Here is a 19,604-nt window from a genome sequence, read left to right as displayed (position 1 = left end):
AAACCGTTCCTAAGGTTTTAACTTTTTATAAATGAGATTTTAGTAAAGGTTTTAAACCCTTCTTAATGTTGCCAACGGCCAATTATCAAATTTTAGGAATGGCTCTTAATGCTGCCAAATGTTATTTTAGGAACTGCCAAATGTTATCTTAGGAACAGTATTTTTCATTATTTAGGAATGTCCAATAGAAGCTGTACATTTGTTTTTATATTTAAAAACCAAAGAATATTATATACAATTAAAAATTAATATTGAAAAAATATGGTACAACTTTATAATAAAAATTATATATATTTACAACAATAAGTTTACAATTGCCCGAATACATTAAAAATAAATAAAAAATTCTCCATGATGTGCTCCACTCCTAGAGAAAATACATGGTCCTTTGTGGTTGCACCATGACTTGCAATGACACTCTGAAAGAGGAACTTGTCTTTGCATTGCATATCAGGCAGAGCTTCTTTTTGGGCTTGCATTGTAACTATTAAAATCAAAACAAAGACCGTAAACAATTTGATTAGCCAAAAAACAACATAAAGATTCAAAAACTAAACACGCAAAAGAGTGACTATTCAATAACAAAAACTAGAGGATCACCTATAATGTTGCATGTTGTCCCAGGCAAAACAATGCTTGTGTTAGGACGCACATTGAGGATCCAAGCACTTAACGCACACTAACGCAGAGAACGGAGATGAATAATATGCATAGCCACATTTGAATTACAGAGTAGACATATAGGCTCCCAAAAAGACCCCTAAAAAACCATCAAGATTGAACCATCAGGCCTTCAAATTAAGACAAAATAATCAATAGGTCACAATCAAAACATCAACATCAATTGGATGAACAAGATAGTCCAATAATCATAGTTTCACTAAATTACACCATCCACACTGGTTACCACCAGATGAGCAGTCCGGATTCACTAAGTACACAGCCTCATGTCCGTGCTCGGGTGTGATAAACCAAGACAAAGTTCATTGCAATGAACTAGAAAGCTTTAGAGTATATTAAGATTTATACATCTCTCGCAACTACCGACAAAGTGTTATTGGTTTCAACGGCTTAAGAGCTATCAAGCATGGTTGCAACGAACATTCATTAGTTGTTAGACGTTTGGATGCAAATGTCGCCAGCTTACCTACCCAAACATCAGATAAACCATGAAGAAAAGGGGAAAAAACATTAATTGCCAGACATTCGGGAAATTACCCATCCATGGCTGGGTCCAACCAACATAGTTGGGCCAGGTTGAGGGTCGACCCCCAACCCGACCCGATCTGAATTCCAACCTAGGTTGCCTAATGCAATCCCAATCTGAATTCCTATGCTTAAACCTATGAGACAGTACTATTCCCCACCAGACCTAACCCCTCCTGAATTTGCTAAAGCCAATCCCCAACCAGATTTCAAATCATTTTGGAGTTATCCAACCCTAACCCAAACGAAGAACCCAACAACCCAGCCCCAACCCTTTTTCATGTTTGGGTTGATCCCAAGTTGCAGCCCTAAAACTCAAAAGAGTCCTTTGACAGGGAGATAGTAGTGAAAACCCCTCATAACATAAAATAGGCAATTACCATTTAACAGAAACACGGTACTTACCGATTGATATCGCAGTTGTGCTCCTCTGATATCTGAACAGATGCAGAGCAATACCATGAATAATTTCAGCATTTACCCATACATTGTAAGGACATAAATAAAGTCACTGTATACAAAAGAGGTGGAGGGAAACGCTACTTACACATAGGACAATGAATGCGCAAGCTCACGGAGATCATCAGGGGAGAAGCCAATCTCATCCAGCAAAACATGGTAGTGAGTAGGGCGCGTTGTTCCTTATTTAAAGGAAAAGACGATGCAAAAGTAAGCAATCCACACCCACCTTGATTGATTGTGGACCAATTCTTTCTGCTTGTCTATGGATATGAGCACAATAAAAAGACCAGGTGATGCAATCAATCAAGGGCAGGATGGATGGTGACTTCCCACAATTTAACACAAAGGTCAGCTCCATATCAAATCTTACAATCATTCCTGTGTGTGAACACATGTAGAAGTCGTGGTTTCGCGGATGGCAAATTGCTTTGTCCACAACAGTGCCTGTACAAGTGCAAAGATAAAGAACGGAAATGGTTATGAACCTTACTCCAATTGGGTGTTGTGTTCCAACTCTATATCTTTTTTTTCACTGTTTTTTTGGTGTGTCCCAATTTTGTGTTGGATATTCTTTTTTTTTTTTTTTTTTTTTTTTTTTTTTTTTAGTTTTATTGACGGAATGGATTCAGTTAAAAACCTCATAGTGGACCCCACAAGGCCCAAGAGGCACATTGCTTTATATCTGCCGCAACCTACCGAATCATTACCATCCTTAACTTACGCCAAAATCCCCCAAACCCTCATTTCACATCCGGCTGTCTCCCTCTCCCTCTCTCGATCTCCCTCTCCCTCTCCTTCTCCCTCTCCCCCTCTCAATCTCCCTCTCGTGCAATCTCCCTCTCCCGATCTCAACCCGCTCTCTCGATCTCTCTCGATCTCCCTCTCCCTCTTCCGATCTTGATTTCCCTCTCCCTCTTCCGATCTTGACTCTCTCTCTCTCTCTTGATCTCCCTCTCACTCTCCCTCCCTCTCTCGATCTCCCTCTCCCTGCAACTTCCACCAGCCACTGCAACATCCATCTGATATTGTAGAAGCAGCAGCAGAAGCTCTATATGGGGTGTGTGAATATTAGTTAGCTTATTGCCATGAAGGGTAATCTCTCATTGCCTTGAAGCTCCGCTGCAACATCCAGTTGAATGGGGTTATTTTGTTACATCCGTCCATTTTCCATGAGACATGGATCGCATGATTAGAATCATAAAAGCAAGAACTACATCAGAATCATGATGATCTTTCAAGATGATACCCATATATATTCAAATTTAAGTGGATTGTATGCTTTTATTTATTTATCTTTATACAGTATGTACGTCGAGGAATAGCAGGAATTCAAGGGCCCGTGTATTCAGGGACAGGATGCTTCCACAGAAGAAAAGTTATATATGGGCAGCTTCCAGATTGTAAAGCATCCAAATGTTCAATTTTCAATTCAATGAATGGTAAGATTATTAAATGATATATATATATATATATATATATATATATATATATATATATATATATATATATATATATATATATATATATACAATAGATTGGATTTTATCTTAAATCCAGCCGTACATGCCAGCTTGGAGCACATGCATCCAAGCCGTCTATTATGTCTGCCCGCAAATGATACTCTGACCCAAAAATCAATATGGTCCTATCATCAATTGGGCCAAAATGTACAAAAAAGAGGGCCATAAAGGAAAAAGGTCGATGGTCCACATCCAATTTGAATGTTTGCTCCTTTGATGAGCAACAACCATCTACATGCTTGGGTTCACTTGATTGAAGGTTTTGATTTGGTAGCATTGTGCTAATGTTTTTTTTTTCTTATAAATTTCCTCTCATTTAGGTAAATTACATGAAAATGCATTGGATAAACAGAAACAGGTTACAAACAGGGTGTTGTACCACATTTACTGCCAAAAGCCACTTGCGTAGGAAATCAGTACTACAAAAAAGATAGGCCCCAACATGAAGATCGCCTGCCTTGGAAATCAGGCTGATCCTCTCATTAGGTGGGTCATCCCTGTATGTTGAGTCAGTCCAGTTATCCTTTAGATTTGTTTCAGACATGCCAGAGTAAGTTCTCTTTGACTCTCATGAATTATTTTTGTCCGCTATCTTTTTTTCCTTCTCAACTGGCAAGTCTTGTATCCAATTTCCTTCATTCTCTTGTTTATTGCAGCAAAAATGTTACAATACAGTTTGCACGAAGAACAGATGTAATGCCTCCAGTTCCTATTGAAACAAGGCACCATCCCTCTGCTGTTGATTTACTGCTTATCAAACGCCTTGCTGCAGAGACTTCAAAACAGACCCTTCTGCAGTTTCTCCAGCATGAATTTGTGAACATTGGCAAATCCTATGCAGAGCGTTTAATAGGCATGTATTCACGTTTGCAACCCCTCTTTCACTCGAGGAGTCATTTGAATGGAACTCACTCTGCAGCTGTTGTTGGATTATGCAATATATGCTGATTTTATGAAACAACAGGTCTGCATTCAATTTATTTTAGAAAGACCCATCTGATGCTTTATGGAAGTTGCAACTCTTCTAGTATCGCCCATTGCTATAATGACCAATTTTCATACTTTGGTGGATTGCATGATTTTACAATGTAATGAAATGCACTCATCTTATGTATCCATTGACATTATTTATACAGCAGAACGTTCTGTGTTATCCAATCTTGGGAACAAAAATGAAAGATGTCCATTTATCTGGCAACATATTCAACCACCACTGACTGCAAACACCAATGGTACTACTATACTCAGTCTGAGCATTTTGTATAATACCTCTCAATGAATTAAGTTGATTTGTTAACAATTTGTGGGTCAATTTAAGTCACCAACCCAAGAGATCAAATATGCATTGAGGTGGAATAATGTGGTTTGAGTTCTCCCAAGTTAATTTATTGATCTATAATGTGATAAGATTTCTTGAGTTGAATCCATTATAAAAATCAATCACAAAGACTAACTCCTTCAATATCATGTTCTATCTTCTGATTCAATTACTATCCATATTTGGTTCTAGTTTATGAATTTCATGCTACATTTATAAAATTGTTTGGCATTACTGGTTCTCTTGTGCATTGCATCTTTGCTCTGGGAAGCGTTTTTTCCTTTTTAACACTAGACTATAAGCAAGTATATGTTCGTACTAATTTTGTCAACAATCATTTTGCTTGTGTTACTTGAATTCTATCATTGGTATCTAATATTAGGAATCTTTATAGATTGAAGTGTTAAACTATTGCAAAGTAGTGAAGGATTCTAATTTATAGTTTTGCACTTAAAGTGCAGGGATAGAAGGAGTAGAAGGTGGTACATCTTCTTCCCCTCTTGATGATTCTGTTGGAAGGTATGAAACTGCTTTATTGTGCTTGGGCATCATGCACAGTCATTTTGGGCATTCTAATCAAGCTTTAGAGGTAATATGGCGAGAATTCTCTCTATTGATCTTATTTTCTTTTATTTTGTCCATTGTTTTTGGTTCATTTAGTTTCACACAACTATTTTTCTTGATATTGTTCAGGCCCTAACTGAAGCGGTTCGAATTTCTCAACAGGTAATTTTAGTGCTGTCAACCCTTGTTATACCATCACACTATATTCTAGCAAACTCGGTAGTGCAGTTTTTTCTGTTATTTAAGGTTGAACTGTAATATATGGTCTGACTTTGGATTAGGTAGGGCTAACTATTCTCTCTCATTCCTTAGTCTAGGTTTCATGTCCTATAACTTATGTTAGTCTAGATTTTTGTCCTAAAACTTATGTTAACAGCTTCTCTCTCTCTCTGTCTCTCTCTCTTTGTATCTATCAACAAAGATCTGTTTTCTGGATGTTGTCGCCAGAACCTTCTAGCCAAGGTGTTGCTCCTGCTGAAAATATTGCACTTTTGGTTGAGTTGTTTTGTTTTTTCATTTTTCTTTTTGGAATTGTAATTAAATTGTTCTTGGCCTTTCCTTCTCCATCATCCTTCAACTATTGAGCATCCTTAGTGGCATATATATTTTGGATTTTTGCAGGCTGAACTACAATTTGGTATAAATGTGTTCACTTGGTCATCATATTCGTAGTGTAAAAGTTCTTATCATACCTTTTAGTGTTATAAGTCTTAGGCTCCATTTGGTCATCACATCAATCTTTATGAATATAATTTTTCTCAAACCAAATAGAGCTTAAGCCCTTTTTAACTCTGCCAATGCAACTTCTTGCATTGCCGGTCCCAAGCCGGGGTAAAGGAGGAGGGACGTAATGAGCTTAAGCCCTTTCTGAAACTTGCTGCTCATCTCGCCTTGGCACTAAAAGGTAAGTTGGCTTCTCCTTGCTGCTTGCATTCTTAATACTGCTGTCCCTTAAAACATACTACAGACCAAACATGACAAATGAGTAATCATCAATTAATTCAATCATCTCACAGCACATGCATTTAGGGAAAAACAAATTAAACCTAAGGACAGCTCAGTCAATTATATCTAACTCCAGTTGTTTATATCTCTATTGGCTGTCTACCTCCACTTCATGCTCACGGATCCTTTAGATACCTGTTTCAATTCAGTAATGGTGTATGACATTGTATCTACCTCCAGTTGTTTATATCTCTGCTGGCTATCTCTCCTAGCTCTGCTGACATATGGAGGTGTTGGATGTATTGTCTGCTGGCTATCTCTCCTAGCTCTGCTGACATATGGAGTGTTGGATGTACTGTTATCGAGATGGCTACAGGAAAACCTCCCTGGAGCCAGCAAAAAAAAACTTGTTTTCATTTGTTTGATTTCATTTCCTTTCATCGACTCTTCATGGCATTTGGATTTTTCAGATTAACTTTCAATGTTTTTTCCAGGTTGCTGCTTTATTCTATATTGGGACAACAAAGTCACATCCACCCATCCCTGAGCATCTCTCGTTGGAGGCTAAGGATTTTCTTTTGAAATGTTTACAAGAGTAAATACACACTTTTTTTTTCTTTTCTTTTTTTTTTTTGTTTTTTCATTTTCCTTCTTTTTCTGCCCTTTGTTTTGGATAGAGTGCTGTTTGAGTGTATTCATTGCTTTTGATGGAAAAATCATTTACGTTGCTGTCATTAACAACCCACACATCTGATTATTTATTTTTTAAATACAAAATCAATCTAGTAAGGGCCTGTTTGGTAGACACCTAAAATGAGACCATCTCATTTTCATCAGTTTGCAATTATGTGTTAAGAGCCTTAGAGATCCAAATTTGGCAAGGATTAAAATAATCTTGATAGCCAACAGTCATGATCTCTAAAGGCTGAAACTAACAACACATTTGAGCAGTGAACCAAGCTTGAGGCCATCTGCTTCCGAATTACTACAGGTGAGATTGCGAGCTTTAAAAAAAATAAAAAATAAAAAATAAAAAAATCTTCCTTGTAGAGCTTTAGAGTGATCAGCAGTGACAAATTATCCAATCTCAAATTCAGTCGAGTTGCAGCTTTCCTTTTTTATTGTTGAATAGCCAAATCACATAATAATTTAGAGTTTTTTGCCTATTAATTTTGTAACCTGGATGCAGCATCCTTTGTCACTGGAGAATATAAGGATCCTCATCCAATTTTTCGCTCTTCTCTGGTCAGTGTCACTATTTCTAGTTACTTTTGTTGTGCTGTCAAATGACAATTGATTGTGGTTTCCAAGTTTTCTTTTACTGAGCTCATATTAGTACTTTCATGAGTAAGAGTCTGATCATAAATGGCCATCTTCTGGATCAGAATTGGAGATCCTGTTAGTGTGTATCTTTTGATGTTTTGGTACAAATTCGGAAAACGTACTGGATTGAGTCAAGCACAACACATTTACTACTTTTTATGGGTTGTTGCATATAAGGAAATTAGTATACTGTGCACAGGCTGCATTATGCTTCACTCCTGCCATAAATGCTAGTAGATAATTTTCAAAATTTTAGTATTCAACTTGGTAACTACATTTGTTGTGAAATCTTTTACAATTAAATGCAGGTTGGATAACACCTATCTCTTTAGATTTCCCACATTTTTCAAAACTAAGTCCCAAAAAATGCTCTGCAAGTTCTCTTTTGTAGCACTGAAAACGGGCGTGTCTTTTGTTCGGCAATTAGAGCCAGACTAGCATGTTGATACAAATCTTGAGATAGTCTCTCAGCTAGCTTTATGTCTCTAGTGTGGCCCATCAATCTTATTTTACTTCATCATGCTTCCTTATGCATATCTTGTCAACTTCTAACTTTCTGCAATATGTGTTGCCACATCAGCAGTTCGTTAGATTCCAACTTCACATCTGGCCCATTAGTTCCAGCAATGTGGCATCTAAGGTGTTTAGTTTGACAAGTCTGGAGCAGTACTTTTCATGTTTGGATCAATACTAAAGAACGATTTCAAGTTTTCATGGTCGGTGGATGTTTGTAACTGAACTAACTTGAAAGGCAGCTCTTTATGCCGCCCGATTTTGTTCAATATTAATTTTAAATTGTATATAATATTCTTTGGTTTTTAAATATAAAAACAAATGTACAGCTTTTATTGGCCATTTGGAAATAATGAAAAATACTGTTCTTAATAATTGACCTTGGCAACATTAAGAACGGTTTAAAACCGTTCCTAAAATTTCGTTCCTAAGACTTCAAAGACCGTTTGCGATGGTGACTTCCCACAATTTAACACAAAGGACAGCTCCATATCAAATCTTACAATCATTCTTGTGTGTGAACACATGTAGAAGTCGTGGTCGTGGTTTCGCAGATGGCAAATTGCTTTGTCCACAACAGTGCCTGTACAAGTGAAAAAATAAAGAACAATAAATAAATAAATAAAAGGACAATTCACATTGAATAAGCTCAGGAAGCAAAAGTTCCAGCACAAAATGTTCATGTACCCAGATAATAATAGCCATTTGGAGCTGAGAATAAAAGCTCCAAAGCAAGCAATTCAATGCTCATCTGGAATATCTCGGTTCCAAAGATCAACACGATTTTTATTTATTTATTTTACAGATTACATTATCCATGGGATGGGTCTCACCATGGATGGGCAAGCTGAAACAATCTAATTCCATCTAACCATCTCAGCCATTGGATTGTCGGACTTCTTGCTGTTGCAGGAGCATTGGTTACATTTTGTTCCTAACCATCCATTTGCGGGCCAATTACTGGATGACGGGATACATCATGGAACACGCATTCAATGATGCCTGGTGAAGAGATGGACACCGTCTATCTAGCAGCCAGAGTGTCCATGTTTTCCTTGTTGTATACATAACATGCTATGTTTTTCTTTCATTGTTCCATAATGGGATTGTGGGGTTTGATAGGAGGCAAGGGTTGGGCCGACGCTGCAACCAGACAGTACTGTCCATTGATGAATGTAAACCGGTCCTTTTGTCGGGTTTTTTCATTCAGGGGTATGTTACTTTCCGCAGTGCATCTACAAGCTCTGAACAGAAGCTTGAGACCTCCATTTCTTGGGTGGGCCCAAAACATCAGATTGGTCCACTGACAATGCCACTCAGGTTATTTGAAGAATGAACTATTGATTATTATTTTCAAATTCACATGGTAATGCTCTTTCTTTGATGCATTACCAAATTCAGTCCTTGGGACAACCAGATCTTCAACAGCTTGCATGTATTCATCAGGAACATTTGTATAAAATGTCTTCCTCACTTTAGCTGTTATCAGAAAGATGGAAATAAGAAATGAGAGTATCCATGTCTATTTCCTAACTGAGTGGGCTGGTGCCTTATAAGAGAGATTTTTCCTGATTGGAAACAACAAAATTTTATTAAATTTCAAAAGACGAGCAATACAGACCAAAACTTGCACAGGGAAATTATACTTACCATGAAAGATCTGGAACAAATTTCTCGGCTAGAATGGCGATGCATGAAGGCCAATTCCTCACGCATTGCAAAGTCTGATGTGCTAAGATACTGAGTAAACAAACCAATATAAAACATGAGCACAGTCCTGTTTCACTATTCTGAAGGCAATTGTTGTTACATATGTTAAGTGTAAAAGATTCAGCTAGAGTCCTCTCAAGTGCTGAAAATTACAAACTACTGGATCCTCTTAACCTTCGGTTGTACCTGCAGTAATTCTTCTGTAATAAAAAAATAAAAATACAAAGAGCATTTAACTATATACCTGGCAATGATGATCAAATCCATCCACACATTTGTCACAGCTTCTGCAGTGTTTACTGAACTTACGAACCTGCAAGGTGAACAAGAACTCAAAATATAGAAGCTAACTAATAGTCTGATGCAGAAACAGAGAAATGGGAAGCTTCAAGGCAATAAGAGATTATACAACTGGATGTTGCAGCGGAGCTTCAAGGCAATAAGAGATTAACCTTCAAAGCTTCAAGGCAATCATTGCACAATAGTGAGTAATTGAATCTGCTCAGATGGCGTACCCTGCCATGAATGGGCCACAATATTAAAATTTCACTACAAGGAAATCTTAAACATTGGATTAGGTGACCTAAGAACATATGATAGAAAACAATATTTGCAAGCATCAACAGGTGAAAGTCCAGAAATCACATGGGTATTATTGTTCAATCCGTGCAATTTTCTGGGTGTGGCCCATCCAACAAGAGAAAGACCCCATGGATTATCTGGATCACCAGATGGTTGTGGGGCTTGTCCTAGCCTAGCATATAAAATGCTTGTGCCAAGCAATGGTTAAAAAAGCTTAGGAAAGCACATAAAAGATAAAGAAAATCATCAAAAATAAAAATAGGAGTGCAAAATGGAGAGAATGCACACCTGCTGCTGCTGTTGAGCTTAAGGCAACTTAGAACTGGGGCTCTTAGCTTCTATGACTGTGTAGGTGGAGAAACGTTAATAGATCCAATACCACTCAACAGTCAAGACCTAATAATTGATAGCTGTGTCGAGGACAATCCTTCAATTCTGCTCCTTCAACACTACCAAATGGCCAGATGAAGGACATAAATTGTAAGGTCTAAAACCTATCATTAGAAGTTCATCTTGTCACGAATTAATTTTCCAGCTTGATGCATAGCTCCAAAGTCCGGACCTTGAACACTTAAAATTTGTCTTCAATCAGCTTAGATGTGGCATTTGTAATGTACTCCATTGGACTATGCCTCACTACATCCATTTTGACACTAGTGCACCCATTGGCAACCCAAGCTATTATCACAGTTGAACTTCGGAATTCATGGAGTTGGTAGATTGCATCCAAGTCAATTAAATCCAAGCATCTGATGTCAGATACTTGCATGCCCCAAGCAAAAACCAGGTTGGCTGATTGAGTTTCAGCAAGACTTGCATGAGATGATGTATTTCTTTTCTTTTTCATTTTTTTTGAAGAAAAATAAAAATGAAGAGAAAATGAAATTTAAAGACCATGTATACTATTAACTCCAGAATATAGAATACAAGGTTGCATGAACAAGGTAAATAAACTACATGTATTACAACATTGAAAATTTTCAAGTTCTCTGTGCTTGCTACTATTTTGTTAATCTATTCTATTTATGACTTTTCAAGGTATTTAGTCTATATAAAACTAGGAATTGATAATTTAAAATTGCAGATTTCAGATTGGTTGATTGATATTAGAAGGTTGTAACAACCAGTGATCATCTCAAGAGCCATTCATCATTCTCCAATGTCATAAAACAATTACAAAAGAAATTACTCTCATACAAGCATATTCAAAAGAAACACCTACCCGAAAGGATACTACAGAAAATCTATTTAAAATTGTAGAAACACAACATAACAGAATATAAAAGTGGCATAATACAAAAGAATTCAGTGTTTATAGTGAACTAGTCTACAGTCAAAGAAGGAATATTTGACTGTTCAGCCGCAAAAGTATTGACAGCAGAAGTAGTGGGTTATCAGCTAAAAACATAACAGTGACTTGCAGACATCTTCCTGTAACATTCAAAGATCCCAACTGAATCCTAAGCAACTTTTGACAAGTGAAGAAGAGATCTGCCATAGAAAAAAAAGAAAAAAAAAAAAAAGAAAGAAAGGAAAAAAAAAGAAAAAATAAATTGTAAAAAAAAGAAAAAGAATTTGTTATGGATTTATTATTATTATTATTATTATTATTATTTTAAATAATGCAAATCTAGTAAAAAGAATTCAACATAGTTCACTCCTAACAATGTACATTTCCATGTGGTGCCTTTATTTTTCTAACAAGACACCAACCAAGATATATGGTAGACATGCATAAAAAAATATCTTCCTGCTAGAAAAGAATCCATAAACAAATTCAAATTCAAATTTAAATATAGTCTAAATTTTTATAAAGCTAAATGCAGAACTTTAGTTGACTGTGTATGATCTGAGCTCCGAACCTGGGTAAAATCCGAATCAACTACAGAATCAAAAGTAAATATCTGATCTTCAACCGACAACGAATTTGAAATGATAGAAATGACAGAAATTGCTGCTGAACAGTAAAGGTTTGTGGAGTCTAGTGGTAGAGGGGACCACTTCACCCTTAGAGGTGGTGAGTTTGAATCTTGCAGCAAGCCATTTACTAATTTTATGAACTACAGTTTCACATTCTGAGTAAGTCAGCTCAAGTCACTGCGAGTCGCATAGAGTCGACTGAGTTAGAAAGTCGACTCTATGAGTCTTCTTGACTCCAGGACGAGTCAGTCTCAAGGGATTCGTCTCAAAATCTTGCCAAGTCAGGTTGACTCAGCCAAGTTTCAAGTCGAATCAGTGAGTTTTAGAACTATGATCTCAGTGAGGCAACCTTTCAAGACAAAGAATGAATGAAAAATGCTGATTTGACTTTTGAAAACAACAAGGTTGAGTTGAATGTATTGAAGGTCCGAGGGGGAAGATGCAGAGCTAAAAGATGACCAAGTTGGAAAGAAAAAGCAATTAACATGAGCAATCTAATGTAGTGAAATCTGGAGGATGATGTGTGCACCTGAGGAGGAATTCCCAGCTCCAAGAAAAGAGGACCCATAAATTAATTTTTATAAATACACTCATATTTATGTACATCAATACGTAACAGGAATTTGCTGTGAAGGAGTATTATGAGTTCACCTGTACTCAACATCTGGTATCAGTTTTCCCACCATAGAACTTTGCGCACAATATGCAACAGGAAGTGATGTCCTGTTTCTCAAACAGAGTCCTTCCAATTGCCTCCACTAAAAGAAACATGTATAATACACCCACACATCCAGAAAGGAAAAGAAAAAGCAAATTCATCATTTCTATATATTTCTGCAGGATTTGATGAGCATCATGTCAAAGGCAACATGCAAAATTATAACTAGAAGATTAGCACAAGTAAAATCTGCAGTTTCAAGAGAAGTACACAAATGTAGACTTAAAAGATATGGGTACAATGAGCAGTAAGACATACCAAACAATCCTCGAGGCAACCAAATAACCTTTCTGACCCCAAGATACATCTTCAGTTCATCCTCTATTTGTTCCTTACTCATTGTTGGGTTTCGATTTGGATTCAATAGGCATTCTTCTGTGGTAATGCAAGTCCCTGAAGAAAGGGAACAAATACCCGGAAAAAAAAGAAAAAAAAAGAAAAGAAAAATAACAAATGAGTCTCTCCACAAACACCACAATTACAATAGAAACATAAACTAATTTGAAATAAAAAAGAAACAGCTACATTTAAAATGTCTAGCAGATTAATGAGTATCGTTGGCAGGACAACAGCCCCAGCAGTGGAAAAAGCACATTCAGCGAAACCCATATTGGTGTCAGAGAGAGTGCTGGAATGATGCTGGTGAGGGGAAGCATCCACACCTAAAGACGATGAATTTAAGGTACCCCCATGATCACCTACACCTCGAAAAGCAATCATTAAGCAAACAAAGGAATACATTCTTGCAATATTTCCCACGAAAATATAAAGATTCGGAGCCCATCATGAGAAAATCATGTCCTCAATCGATCCCTGTGATTTGCAATAATATTACAAGTGATCAATTAAACAAATGGAGAGTTTAGGGCCAAAAGGATCTGATAACCAATTGAGGCATCAATGTTAGTAGATTTTCTTACATCTGCACCTGCATTGAATATATTTGAGTAACGTAAAATATTCTCGGGTTCTATCTTCTACCTACTTAGCCATCATACAGAATGCACATCTACAACCAATTGAGGCATCAATGTTAGTAGATTTAAAACATCTGGTACTTTCATCGTGTACTACATCCGATCAATGCAAGACACTTCCATCATGCGTCTCAACATTACAACAACATATATACACATTTCGGGCAAAAATTATTTTGATGAACCTGCAAAGAAGTGTCACGAGAAAACAAAAATTGAACATAAGGAGCAATAATAGTTCTTAAAGAAAAATAAATTTGATTTAAATAGCCATTCATTTCTTCAACAAATCTAAGCAATGTTTGATTTAAATAGCCAACATGCAGTCTAATCATAAGGAAATGGCAAAAGAATTAATAATGATGTTTCCTGCTATTCATATCATAGTAAAGAAGGTGACGGTATGCAGGATGTCCTAGAAAAGAAGCACTATTTGAAGTACCTTTCAAATACACCACATTTAGAATGCTCATAAGGTCTTTGAAGTACACAATCTTATCATTGGCTGAACATGACATTCCATAAAAGAGCTCCACCTAGGTATTCATAGTAATCCTCCACTATGGCACATTAATGCATGGATATGGAAAAGTTACAATTCCTCATTATTACAAAACAAAAAAGAAAAAGGAAAAATAAATGTCCTATTCATGAATTCCCAAAACACACTCACTCAAGCTGACATGTAGTGAAGACCGTTTCATTATTATGAAAAACACTATTGTATTTATGATTTGATCTCAACATTCAAGGAAAAATTTAATGTCATGGTTTGGGTGGAATTAGGGTGGCTTTAAAATTTTTGACATTGGCCAGTCCTTTAGCTTCTTTTCAATCAACAAGGCATTATAACAATACTTATGTTGGATGTTTTAATAGCATCCTTCAAGGTTTTGGTTTGTACAAGTGAAATCAATAGTTTAGTTATCCCACCCATTGATACGATGGGTCCCACTCTGGTGGACCATCCACCAAAAAATACCAAAAACAGAAAAATCCAAACACTTCAATAGGTTGCCCAACAAATATGTAATTAAGAAAATAAAGACACCAAAGTTCACATTCTAGTAAAAGATCAAATATTCAATAGCTACGGCCTTCCAATATGGGGATTTCCATATCATTAGCTATCCAGGTTGATGGCCAGCATATTAACAGTTTTTATCATTGAAGTGAATAAATAGAGGAATGCCCTATCTGCACAAACACATGGTCTAAAGTGGTATATGTGTGGGATCACTGCCTCTAATGAGGTGGACCAATATTGATTGTTCTTCTCCCACATATCAGGGTAGTCCACTCATGGATGGGCCAAAAAAGTATGAAAGAAACAGTGAGATTAAATGTACAACAGTCGTACACGTCATTGGTTGAAGCATTTCTTCAAACAACTCACATACAGATGTCAGGGGCCATGGACAGCAACAGATATGGCTGTGGCTGCCATGGCTGCTGCGCAAATTTTGATAATCGAAAGGGGAAGTGGGATAGACAGAGATGAAGGAAGAGAGATCGAGAGAGAGTACCTTCGATTTGATGGTAGCTGTTGTTGACAATGAAGGACGAACAACCTCTTGTGATGGTAGTTGTTGTTGATGGAGGTTGGGCGACCATGTATTGGGACGAGATCCGCTGCTACCGCAGATGGGGAAGACTATGGACATCATCGATGGTTGATGGGTTAGGGTTTGGAGTAGAAAGTAGGACAGCAACGTTACTCTGCTTGTGTGGCAGGCGACTGCGAAAGTTTGGAGAAGAGGAGGGTTAGGGTTTGGAGATAGCAACGATCAGGGGTTTGGAGAAGAAGAGGGCTAGGGTTTGATGTAAGAAGTAAAAAAAGGGGAAATAACTTTTTATTACGAGAGAGAGAGAAAGAGAGAGAGAGAGAGAGAATGAGAAAGAGAGAGAGAGGGTGTGGGCATTTAAAAAAATTCATTTTTTGGGGCCCCCTTCCTTATCAGCATTTTGTCTTCTTCTGAAAATGGCTGATCTGGTGAAGAAAGCACACACCACAGGTATATTTTAAACTCAGTTGGGCCCACATTGAATGTATGTAGTATATCCACGCCGTCCATCCGTTTTTCCATCTAATTTTAGCGGTTTAGCCCCAAATTGAAGCATATCAAAAGATCAAGTGGATCATACCACGGGAAACAGTGGGCATAATGATTTCCACCGTTGAAACCATAGTGGGCCCAATAGTGATGTTTGTTTGTTATCAAACCTATTCATAAGATCATACAGACATGGATTAATAGAAAACACAATTATAAGCTTGATCCAAAACTTCTGTGGCCCTTAAGAAATGATCAACATTAGAAGTTCAATTCAAAATTTCATTTGGTGTGGTCCATTTGAATATTAGATACGTTTAGGTTTATCGGCTCAAGCCATGAAATTATCCGTTAAGTTTGCCCCGTTGATTGTTGGAATCAACCTCGAATTTCATGTTTGCCCCATCTGATTTTCTAGTTTGCCCCATTGATTTTCTAGTTTGCCTCTCAAATTCTTGCCTCATTGATTTTCTAGTTTCCCCGCTCAATTTCATGTTTGCTCCACTGATTTCCTAGTTGCCCCGCTGATTTTCTAGCTTGCCCCACTTTCATATTTTCCCGCTCAATTTCATGTTTGCCCCACTAATTTCCTAGCTTGCCCGATTTTCTAATTTGCCCTTGATTTTCTAGTTTCTCGCTCGATTTCATGTTTGCCCCATGATTTCCTAGTTTGCCCTCTGATTTTCTAGTTTGCCTCACGATTTTCTAATTTACCCCGCTCAATTTTAGTTTGCCCCATTGATTTTCTAGTTTCCCGATTTTCTAGTTTCCCCACTCAATTTCATGTTTGCCCTGATTTTCTAGTTTACCCCGCTGATTTTCTTGTTTCCTCCGCTCAATTTCAAGTTTGCCCACTGATTTTCTAGTTTCCCCGCTCATTTTCATGTTTCCCTCACTATTTTCTAGTTTGCCTTGCTCATATTTCATTTTGTCTCATTATTTTTCTAGTTTACCTCGCTTATATTTCAATTTGCCCCATTGATTTTCTAGTTTCCTCTGCTCATTTTCATGCTTGCCCCCCTCATTTTCATGTTTCCCTGCTCATTTACATGCTTGCCCTGCTAGTTTAGGATTCTTACTCTTACTCGGGTGGTACACTCTTAAGAGTTTCAACATCCGGTCAAGCGTTTGAGTATTCATACGTGGTGAAATTTCACTAGTGTGAGTGCATGGTGGTGTGTGTGCACGTGTAAAAAAAAGAAAAAAAAAACATTCTAATTTAAGAGATATACTTGCTTAATAAATAGACAACGAAATGAATTAAAAGATAGAAAAATATTTTTATATACTTATATATACATATTTACATAATTATGTATTAGAGAAAAATGTAGGAGAGAAAAAGTTCTCTTTGTTAAAAAAAAAAAAAAAAAAAAAAACCAAACAGCTGGCGATAGTGCCGCGGCTATCCGTGCCTTCTTTTTTTTTTTGCTAGGTTACTTTCGTGGGTCCCATCATAATGTCTGTGTTATATCCAATCCGTCCATCTATTTGGTAAGCTCATATTAAGGCTTGAGTAATAAAATAAGATAGATCTAACTATCAAGTGGACCACACTGTAAAAGGTAGTGGGGAATTGAACGTCTACCATTGAAACCCTTTCAGGGGTTAATGAAGTTTTGGATCATTATGAAATTTGTTTTTCCTCTTCATCCAGGTCTTTGTGACCCTATGAATGAACTTAGATGTGGAGGATTTCTCACAAACATCACAGTGGGCCCCAACTTAAACGGAGGAGGATTTCTAATGGTTAACGCTCATTCAACATTGTTTCCCGTAATGTGGTACACTTAAGAATTGGATATACTCATTTTTTGTCTCATACCATAAAATGATCCCGAAAAATATATAGACGGCATGGATGAAAAGCAAACATCATGGTGGGGCCCACATACCACTGACGATCCGCCATTGCGGGTGGCAGGAGGCGTACCCAATCCGTTTCCGTGAAAAGGAGGGGTATTTTCGTCCTGGAATTTGTCGTCGGTACGAAGAGGTATAACCGCGTATGTTAAGTTTGTATCGTTTCAAGAATATCCAATGGATAAAAGGTGGGGCCCACAGTCGTAAATTTCTCATTTAATTCCCACCGCGTGGCTAGCTCGAATACATCCCTCCCGTTGTATTGCAACACTGTACTTACAGACTTTTGCCTCTGAATCCGGATCATCTTCTACTGATCCAAACCGTCCATATGAAAACTCTTCACTTTGTACGCGAAAATTACAATCTCAATTGGATTATTTCAAACTTTAATGAATATTTTTTCATGCTTTAAAAATATACGGTCCACAACCATTGTTGAATGAATGGCTTAAAAATATACAATCTGAGAAAATTTTTTTCTGAGCAGTTCTCATTTAATAGAGCCCTATAAAGCAGCGGCGAAGCTCAAGGGTAGAGTTTGAACCTATCTTATTCTAACGCGGGATATGGACGTATCAATCAAAACGTCTTCAACACTCTGTAAATACTAAATATGGCACTCGGAGTAATTTTCCGCGAAGCTTCGTAAGTTGTTATCGTCGTCTAACTCTGGAATTTTCCTGCTACCTTCGCAGAGAGAGAGAGAGAGAGAGAGGAGGAGAGATCTCCGGTTTATCTGGTCCGTTCGTCTCATCCATACATCACGTCCGTTCATCTCGCCGGTCGGTTGGAATTCCGGCTCTGCATGTAATCACCCGCAAAACCGCTCAAAAAACCACCCAGGTAAGCGGGGTATATTACTAAAAAGCCCTTTCTCTATTTTCCCATTTTCTCATTTCAGAGAGAGAGAGAGAGAGAGAGAGAGAAAGATATTTGTTTCTACTGCGAGAGAGAGAGAGAGAGAGAGAGAGAAAGATATTTGTTTCTACAGCGATTTTGTAATACGCCCTTACGCGCTTCTGATTGGACTAGTGCCGTGGGCCCATCGGGACTACCGGCTGGTGTCATCTCTCCTGCGTGACAGCATGAGCTCTTCATCTCCATCAACGGGCAAGGACCCTGGCTCGTCGCCCTATCACAGGTTCCGTGGCGACTTGGAGTGCGGCGCATCCAACGGCAACTGTAGCGATGACGACGAGGACACGTTCGACATCCCGCCGAAGAAAGCCCCACTGGAGCGTCTCAAGAAATGGAGGGTACGTTTGGATTCTTGCTATTCCCTCTCAATTTCTCGATTCGTTTTCAGTTTCTTTATCTCTGTTTGGTTTCTATTGCATTGCGTTTTGGTTTGCGGCAATTGTCGATTATTGAGAATGTGGGGGTATTTATTAGTTTAGGGCGCGTTTGGATGCTAAATTGCGAGGATTTCTAACATAATTTTGATTCATAATGAGCATAACCCACGAACAACAACCACAAGAACACCATCATAAAATTCACCATGATAAAAAACTTTGAGTACATTGCATATGAAGGGAAATACAAGATAATGATAATAATAGAAACTCCTGAAGCTCGACTGCACACTCCAACTGCGGCAAAACTACGGCTGCGTCCGGGCGTCACCTGCACGCATCAATCGTACATAAGCTTATAAAAAGCTTAGAGGGCAGTATAAGTGTATGCGCAATATGAGCATGCTCAGAATGTAAGGTCAGAGTAATGCGGAATCATGCTGATGAAAACATGAATACAATCAGTCGTACCAAGACTATACGATGCAGGATATGAATGTTATCGGTCATATCAAGACCATGCAATGCGAAATGCAACTCATGCATGTCAATCCTCATCCACATGTCAATGCAACTCCTCACTAGAGCATCAAATATCAGTACGATTCTTATTTTGAATATCACCAGGGTC

General features: G+C 37.7%; 1 protein-coding gene and 2 long non-coding RNA genes across 3 annotated transcripts; 1 reads left to right on the top strand and 2 right to left on the bottom strand.

The window, feature by feature from the left end:
• Positions 1–251: 251 nt before the first annotated feature.
• LOC131235049 (uncharacterized) lies at positions 252–666 on the bottom strand. The gene is made up of 2 exons (XR_009165900.1): positions 601–666; positions 252–484 (listed from the first exon to the last, which is right to left on the bottom strand). It is a non-coding gene; the product is annotated as an uncharacterized LOC131235049 (long non-coding RNA).
• An 822-nt stretch (positions 667–1,488) lies between these two features.
• On the bottom strand, positions 1,489–2,108 carry LOC131235700 (uncharacterized). Its single transcript, XR_009166247.1, has 3 exons — positions 1,754–2,108; positions 1,612–1,643; positions 1,489–1,532 (listed from the first exon to the last, which is right to left on the bottom strand). It is a non-coding gene; the product is annotated as an uncharacterized LOC131235700 (long non-coding RNA).
• Positions 2,109–3,717: 1,609 nt separating this feature from the next.
• LOC131234664 (DNA topoisomerase 6 subunit B-like) lies at positions 3,718–4,136 on the top strand. Its single transcript, XM_058231583.1, has 2 exons — positions 3,718–3,738; positions 3,845–4,136. Exons 1-2 carry the CDS (start codon positions 3,731–3,733, stop codon positions 4,134–4,136), a joined length of 300 nt encoding a protein of 99 aa, XP_058087566.1. The 5' UTR covers positions 3,718–3,730.
• Positions 4,137–19,604: the final 15,468 nt, after the last annotated feature.

Source organism: Magnolia sinica, chromosome 19 (genome assembly GCF_029962835.1).
Source record: "Magnolia sinica isolate HGM2019 chromosome 19, MsV1, whole genome shotgun sequence".
NCBI lineage: Eukaryota > Viridiplantae > Streptophyta > Magnoliopsida > Magnoliales > Magnoliaceae > Magnolia > Magnolia sinica.
The sequence above is the reverse complement of the archived record's forward strand: the minus strand, read 5'-3'. Positions and strand labels throughout refer to the sequence as shown.